Source organism: Oncorhynchus masou, chromosome 29, assembly GCF_036934945.1.
Source record: "Oncorhynchus masou masou isolate Uvic2021 chromosome 29, UVic_Omas_1.1, whole genome shotgun sequence".
NCBI lineage: Eukaryota > Metazoa > Chordata > Actinopteri > Salmoniformes > Salmonidae > Oncorhynchus > Oncorhynchus masou.
This window is the reverse complement of record NC_088240.1, coordinates 23288105-23296712: the sequence shown is the minus strand read 5'-3', so window position 1 is coordinate 23296712 and position 8608 is coordinate 23288105. Positions and strand designations below refer to the sequence as shown.

The 8608-nt window shown below is 43.0% G+C and overlaps 1 protein-coding gene across 2 annotated transcripts in view; it reads left to right on the top strand.

Annotated features, from left to right (window-relative positions):
* The first annotated feature begins 2321 nt into the window (after positions 1–2321).
* gtf2f2b (general transcription factor IIF, polypeptide 2b) overlaps positions 2322–8608 on the top strand; it is a 50702-nt gene continuing 44415 nt past the window's right edge. Inside the window, exons 1-4 of one of the 2 annotated variants that reach the window (XM_064944308.1) lie at positions 2322–2437; positions 2585–2658; positions 2924–2942; positions 3205–3349. In XM_064944308.1, coding sequence (XP_064800380.1) covers positions 2372–2437; positions 2585–2658; positions 2924–2942; positions 3205–3349 — 304 coding nt within the window. In that variant the 5' untranslated portion in view covers positions 2322–2371. The remainder of the gene's footprint in view (positions 2438–2584; positions 2659–2923; positions 2943–3204; positions 3350–8608) is intronic. The other variant, XM_064944309.1, reaches the window with a different exon arrangement.

Genomic DNA, 8608 nt, shown 5'->3' with positions numbered 1-8608 from the left:
AGTAACCCCTGCATATAGTCTCATTATTTTATTTTGTTACTTTTTATTATTTTTTACTTTAGTTTATTTGGTAAATATTTTTTTAACTCTTTTTTGAATTGCACTGTTGGCTAAGGGCTTGTAAGTAAGCATTTCACGGTAAGGTCTACAGTTGTTGTATTTGGCGCATGTGACAAATAAAGTTTGATTTGATCTGATGAGAGGAGGAGTGAAGGAATGCAACAATCAAAGTGATCATTCATGCAGTTTGTATGTGGCTGCGATGAAAGTGAACTGTGTTTGCGTGTGTACAGGGGTGTATTCATTCCGCCGATTCTGCTAACGATTTTGAAATAGAAGCAAACGAAACGGGGATAAACTTACCTGCATTTGTCCAGTAGAAACTCTTGTTTCCAACTGTTAGACTAATGAATACATCCTAGATCAGCTATATGCTGGCAAGAGTGTGCAAGCCGGTATTGAATGTGTCAATGTCTGTCATCTTGATTACTCAAATTTCTATCAACCTACGTTGTAAACTTCCATTCTTAGGCTAAGTTGTAGCTAGCAACCTCATTATGTGGGCATAGGGAAAATGTGATTATCATGTAGTACCTAAACCTATCGATGTTATGTTAACCTGGGTGAATGGAATATGAATGACAGTCATCCATTATGCTGTAATAGAAATAAGGCCATGCTCATGATCATCCTCCCACATCTTAAATGGCAACATCGCCACTGCTTTGTTCATATTTCACAGGTTATGTCGGAGTTCCGTTGCTACGTTCAAATCAACTGGGAACTCGGAAAAATACGAAATCAAATCATGACGTCAGTGATCTTCAGGTCGGAAAGTCGGAGCTCTAGAAAGAGGCCCGAGTTCCCGAGTTGGATGACTATTCCAAATGATTTTCCCAGTCGGAGCTTGTTTTTTTTCCAGAGTTTCCAGTTGTTTTGAACGTGGCATTTGTCCTATGTCTCCGTCATTCTGGTTGTGCGTAATAGGAGCGCGCGCGCCCAAATAGGCTACGTGGCCTGAGCTCCACGCTTTGGAGTCAGAACGTTGAATAAGAGAAAATGATTGTTCCATGTATGCATGGTGTTGAAATATTATGAATAATCATTAAGTCTGAATAAGACGAATGTAACAATGGATGTGGAAATTGCCTTTTACATTGTAGTACCAGGTTATTGGTTGTAATTGCCAATTGGGTAATTGTATGGTCCTGGGGGCCACGAGCTTATATTATTTAGGCCTACCTGTTTGCCGGATTCGATTAGTTTTTTCAATGGGAGGTTACAGTCTTGCCTCTACTTGTGTCTGCTCAGATAGAACAGGTTCATCCTGATACAGAGGCTATTTCTTTTGGTCTATTGGCTCTGTATATTTGGTAAATCTACGTGTATATTTTGTATTGTAAAGTGGATGGTTCGAGCCCTGAATGTTGATTGGCTGGCAGCTGTGGTATATCAGACCGTATACCACAGGTATGACCATTTTTACTGCTCTAATTACATTGGTAACCAGTTTATAATAGCAATAAGGCACCCGGGGGGTTTGTGGTACATGGCCAATATACCATGGCTAAGGGCTGTGTCCAGGCACTCCACGTTGCTTCGTAATTAAGAACATACCTTGTATGTTGGCCATATAGCACACCCCCTCGGGCCTTATTGCTTAATTAAAAATAACCCGCGTTCACCAAGACCTGTAAATAAATATACACTGAGCATGTCAACCTGCCTTGCCTTCTGCTGATTTCATGCCCTTACAACTGCCACAAGGTCCCTATTTTACAATAACATAGGCAAATCAAAATGTGTTGTAGACAAAATAATGAAAAGGGCTGTCTGGTAGCCTCAGTAAATAGACGACAATGATTGGTAGTTGAACAAGTTGTTGCATGTATAGATTTTTTTTTTTACTTGACTTGAGATCTGACTTGAAAACTTGTGCCTGGGCTCTTAGAATGCACGACTTGGACATGACTTGAGTTTTGACCCGTTCTACTTGGGACTCGACTTGAGACTCGGGACCTTGTCACTTGAAATTTGCGTGTGACTCGAATAATAGTGACTTGGTGCCACCTCTGAATAATACAGTATTTCTATAAAACATTTGTGAATTCCAGTGGGATCAAATATTCTGGTCCACGTATAGTTACAACCTTACCAATAGGCTAATAAATAAAATTGACAAAATTCCCCATAAAATAATTTCACACTTGCACAATATTATTCAAATTGTATTATCCATCACCGCTGTGTAGTGTGCTCTTCATTGATCGAAGTGAGGATTCTCGTGCGTTGTATTTCCTGTAACCTGTCTGTGACTCCACTGTTAGCAACTTCACGTGTCCTGAAGAACCTCACCAAAGGTTCTGCCGCTATGTCTGAAAAAACGGAGGTTGATTTAACCGGAGCTAAGCAAAACACCGGTGTATGGCTAGTAAAGGTATGTTGCCTAAAATCTAATTAAACGGTAAGTCATATCCATACACATATTGGTCACAACTGACGGTTTTGTTGAGGAATAGCCTAGCATTTGGCTAGCTAAATTAAAACCTCCGGTCTCTTTTAAACTTTTGTTTGACCTAATCAGGTTCCCAAGTACTTGGCCCAGCAGTGGGCCAAAGCATCCGGAAAAGGAGAAATTGGAAAGCTCAAGATTGGAAAGTAAACACTGACCATTAGCTATAACTCCACATCTGTTCATTACTGAAAACATATGACTGCTTTTCAGAGGGGTTCAACACTACCAGACATAGAAATGTTGACTTTTGCAGTGGACATCATGCTCTATTTGTAGTTGGTGGTGCTAGTTATAAATGGTCCGAAAAATCCAGTAACATGGTTCTTCAGGAATCAGCTATCTAATGAGACAATTAGTGTAGCCTATGTTGTAGTTAACTGAAAGTAAATGCATTTCCCCCCCTCATAGGAAACAAGGAAAAGCAGATGTAAGTATGTTACTTGTTGCCACAAGGTGTCACTGTAAACCCATACACTGTTCCTTGTCCTCAGTAATACCTCAAACTTTTGGAAGCGTTCTAGAAAACAGTAGCTGTATTATTATAACATAATTTTCATTATTGGAAGTCATGTTTATAGATTCATAGACTATGATTAGTTGAATCAGAGGTTTAACTGCTTGGTTTGAACAAAAGCCTGCATCCATGCTGGGATGTTAGCGGATCCAAAGGTCTGTGGTGTTTCCTTTAGGTGTCGTTCACCCTGAATGAGGACCTAACCAGCCTGTCTGCCCTGGGAGAGAAGGCAGTGTCTGTACGAGCTCCCCGGGACCACCCATTCACCATGCATAGTGTGGGGGGGCAGACCCTGGCTGTGTTCACTGAAACCTCTGCAGGTAAGACTACTGCCCTGCTCTGCTCTACTACTGGTAAAACACCATGGAGATTCATTTTGAGTTGACGGTATATGGTGCCTTTTGAGTTGGTGAATCATAAATATTCAAGAGATGAGACTCCTTGAGATTTAATCGGATTAGATTTGGGTCGTCATTCTCAAGCAATGGAGAGATTCATCATCAAGACTTCTCGTTTGGCCTATTTCAGTTGACTTGTCTTAAAAGCTGTAGCTGAAATGTTGACAAACTATTTTATACTCCTGTTTTTGCCTTGCTCTATTGTAGACAGAGTTTTTACGATTACTCTAATGCACTGACTTATGTTTTAACCCTTTAAAATGTTATATAAAACAATTCTCATCAAATAGATATACCCGACTTTATTTTAAACAACCTACTGTAGAGACACAGGAGAGGTGTGCTTCTTTGGTTTATGGTTAATCCATGAGGTTCTCTTTGATCATTGCATGGAATAATATAGAATGAAGATACATTGATTAAGATCACTTTGTTGGTCAAGCTGACATTTGACTTCTACTTTTAACCCCTCAAAGACACAGATCCAGGTTTTTGTAAAGGCGCAGGGGGCTGCCACACTGGGCTCCCATTGGGCTGTTGTTGTGTGGGGTTTGCTCAAGGGCACAACAACAGGTAGTGGTATATAGGATTTGATATCAGCAACCTTTCTGCCTGCCAACTCGCTTCCCAACAGATTTTTCCCGTCAGACCTGGGTTTGGGACTGGCAGCCTTTCGGTTGCTGGCTCGCCTCTCTAATTGCTAGGCCACCTGCTGCCCTCATGAGACATAGGCTTGTGGTGCACCAATGCGTTGCGGCTACAACGGCCTTTGTCAGCTGGATAGTAAACAATGCAGTGAAACATTTTGAAAGCCTTTGTTTTCTGCTTATGCAAGAATTAAAAAAATGGACCAATGCGTTGCGGCTACAACGGCCTTCATCAGGGTGACAAAGAATAGTGGAAAAACAGGTGTGTATATACCAACTCACACCAAGCCTTTGACTGGTACTATGTAAAAAGGTGTATTTTTACATTTTGTAGAAGAAAAAAAATAACGTTAAAAAGTTCTACCCAATGACATCATCAAAAGTGAAAATATATTTTTTAATTTACTGAATCCTACCTTGTGATGTCACAGAGAAACATAGAAACACACCATTTTCACATAGTGCCTTCAGAAAGTATTCAGACCCCTTACATTACACTCATCTAAAATGTATTTAAAAAAAAATTAAAAATCCTCAGCAATCTACTCAGAATACCCCATAATGACAAAATGAAAATGGGTTTTTACATTTTTTTTGCAAATAAAAAACTGAAATACCTTATTTACATGAGTATTCAGACCCTTTGCTATGAGATTATAAATTGAGCTCAAGTGCATCCTGTTTCCATTGATCATCATTGAGATGTTTCTACAACTTGATTGGCATCCATCTGTGGTAAAGTCAATTGATTGGACATGATTTGGAAAGCCACACACCTGTCTATATAAGGTCCCACAGTTGACTGCATGTCTGAGCAATACCAAGCCAGGAGGTCAAAGGAATTGTCTGTAGAACTCTGAGACAGAATTGTGTCAAGGCACAGATCTGGGGAAGAGTACCAAAATATTTCTGCAGCATTGAAGGTCCGCAAGAACACAGTGGCCTCCATCATTCTAATTGGAAGAAGTTTGGAACCACCAAGACTCTTCCTAGAGCTAGCCAAACTGAGCAATTGAGAGGGGAAGGGCCTTGGTCAGGGAGGTGACCAAGAACCTGATGGTCCCTCTGGCAGAGCTCTAGATTTCCTCTGTGGAAATGGGAGAACCTTCCAGAAGGACAACCATCTTTGCAGCGCTCCACCAATCATATCTTTATGGTAGAGTTGCCAGACACAAGCCACTCCTCAATAAAAGGAAGATGACAGCCCGCTTTCATTTTGCCAAAAGGCACCTAAAGACTCTCAGACCATGAGAAACAGTATTCTCTGGTCTGATGAATCCAAGATTAAACTATTTTGCCTGAATGCCAAGCATCATGTCTGGAGGAAACCTGGCACCATCCCTATTGTAAAGTATGGTGGTGGAAGCATCATGCTGTGGGGATGTTTTTCAGGGACTTGGGAGATTAGTCAGGATCGAGGCAAAGATGGAACGGAGCAAAGTACAGAGAGATGCATGATGAAAACCTGCTCCAGAGTGTTCAGGACCTCAGACTGGGATGAAGGTTCAACTTTCAACAGGACAACGACCCTAAGTCCACAGCCGAAAGAATGCAGGAGTGGCTTCGGGACAAGTCTCTGAATATCCTTGAGTGGCCCAGCTAGAGCCCGGACTTGAACCCGATCAAACATCTCTGTAGAGACCTGAAAATAACTTTGCAGCAATGCTCCCATCCAATCTGCCAGAGCTTGAGAGGATCTGCACAGAATAATTTTGCTTGGGTTTTTTAGGCCTGTGGGTGTGTTTTGAGAAGACTTTCTCTTTCCAGAGATTTTGCTTTGGTGAGAGACTGGTTTAGCATTCTTGGTTTGTATCCCCGTTGCTGAGACCTAGAATACATTTTCACAGCTTTTTCCTCAAAATCCTCCATCCTGTCAAAAATACGGCTTTGCGGAGTGAAAACTGTCCACCCTGAGGATATTGTGGCCCGTACGTTTCCTGTAAATGGTGATGTGGAGTGGGCCATCCTGAGGATATTGTGGCCCGTACGTTTCCTGTAAATGGTGATGTGGAGTGGGCCATCCTGAGGATATTGTGGCCCGTACGTTTCCTGTAAATGGTGATGTGGAGTGGGCCATCCTGAGGATATTGTGGCCCGTACGTTTCCTGTAAATGGTGATGTGGAGTGGGCCATCCTGAGGATATTGTGGCCCGTACGTTTCCTGTAAATGGTGATGTGGAGTGGGCCATCCTGAGGATATTGTGGCCCGTACGTTTCCTGTAAATGGTGATGTGGAGTGGGCCATCCTGAGGATATTGTGGCCCGTACGTTTCCTGTAAATGGTGATGTGGAGTGGGCCATCCTGAGGATATTGTGGCCCGTACGTTTCCTGTAAATGGTGATGTGGAGTGGGCCATCCTGAGGATATTGTGGCCCGTACGTTTCCTGTAAATGGTGATGTGGAGTGGGCCATCCTGAGGATATTGTGGCCCGTACGTTTCCTGTAAATGGTGATGTGGAGTGGGCCATCCTGAGGATATTGTGGCCCGTACGTTTCCTGTAAATGGTGATGTGGAGTGGGCCACCCTGAGGATATTGTGGCCAGTATGTTTCCTGTAAATGGTGATGTGGAGTGGGCCATCCTGAGGATATTGTGGCCCGTACGTTTCCTGTAAATGGTGATGTGGAGTGGGCCATCCTGAGGATATTGTGGCCCGTACGTTTCCTGTAAATGGTGATGTGGAGTGGGCCACCCTGAGGATATTGTGGCCCGTACGTTTCCTGTAAATGGTGATGTGGAGTGGGCCATCCTGAGTTAAGATTTTCAAATCCAGAAAACTCGCCTTCAAATTCTCATTGAGGGAATTGACAGATTTGAATTTTAACAATTAGCTTTCTAATCTAGATGGCACTAAAAGGATGTCATCAATGTATCTGCCATACCATACAATTAAAAAAATGGTTGATCAATATTTACGGAATGGTTACCTGTAGGAAATGCGGGAGGGTCATGCTTTCTCAATTTCAGTCAAGGGGGGGTTTATTTAAAACATTTTTTTATCTAGTCCAGCGGAGGGTCATGTAATTGATGAAATGTTTAATATTTGACCGTGTTTTAGAATTAGTTGCTAATTTGGCTATATATCGATGTGTGCCCGATGCTGTACCTCATCTGTGATTCTCTGCTGGGCGCGCAATCTCAAGTGCGCCTATAGGCTATTTAGTGTGGTCTCAATCAAATGATCCATAGCCTACGAAGTGCATGCTCAGAGAAGCATAGATCAAAATTATATTTATAAGATAGCTGCTGGGCTGGTGTAAATTAAACTAGGCTGCATTACACACTGCAATGGATATTCCAACCCTGAGAACCCGTCTTGCTTTGCTCTTGTTGATCAAACTTTTTTATGTGCTGCCTAATCAATGGCTGTGCTAAAAGTAGGCAAATTCGAGTAGGCATAATTAATTTTAAGTCTTTATTTTAATTAGACTTTACTAACAACTAGTGGGCTTTGTGTTAGAGCCTGCTTCTTCCTATTTAAGAAATTAGATGGGCCTACCTGTTTGACAGACTAAATTAGGCTATAGGCTACTATATCCAAAGATCTGTTGGTCAACTCCCCCCACCATGCACTTTTTAAATAGCCTACCTCCGTGTCAGTGAAGGGCTGTTAAGTTAAAACCAAGACCCGAACTGAGGGGGTATGCAAGGGTATGCCATAGGCCTGCCTTTTCTGAAAGAAAATAGCAAAAAAGCACAGGCCTACTCCTTGTTAGCTTAAGATGTTGAAGAAATCTGTCACTATCAATTCATTTAACTATTCACTTTCTGTACAGTGGATGTTTAAACCCAGACAGCTTTACAGGGATCACTTGTGACCTTCTCTCGTTGGGTTAAGCCACGGAAGAAGAGTAGCCAGCAGTTAAAGCTTACAGTGTTCTGCATTGGTAGGCCTACTCTGTCTGGGGAGGAAAGGTAGGCCTACTCTGTCTGGGGAGGAAAGGTAGGCCTACTCTGTCTGGGGGGGAAAGGTAGGTCTATTCTGTCTGGGGGGAAAGGTAGGTCTATTCTGTCTGGGGGGGAAAGGTAGGCCTACTCTGTCTGGGGGGGAAAGGTAGGCCTACTCTGTCTGGGGAGGAAAGGTTGTCTACTCTGTCTGGGGAGGAAAGGTAGGTCTACTCTGTCTGGGGAGGAAAGGTAGGCCTACTCTGTCTGGGGGGGAAAGGTAGGCCTACTCTGTCTGGGGAGGAAAGGTAGGCCTACTCTGTCTGGGGAGGAAAGGTAGGCCTACTCTGTCTGGGGGGGAAAGGTAGGCCTACTCTGTCTGGGGGGGAAAGGTAGGCCTACTCTGTCTGGGGAGGAAAGGTTGTCTACTCTGTCTGGGGAGGAAAGGTAGGTCTACTCTGTCTGGGGAGGAAAGGTAGGCCTACTCTGTCTGGGGAGGAAAGGTAGGCCTACTCTGTCTGGGGAGGAAAGGTAGGCCTACTCTGTCTGGGGAGGAAAGGTAGGTCTATTCTGTCTGGGGAGGAAAGTGCCATGTTCAGATTCCTAATTACGTCGCCGATTTAAATTATTTGCAAACGGACAGTTTCG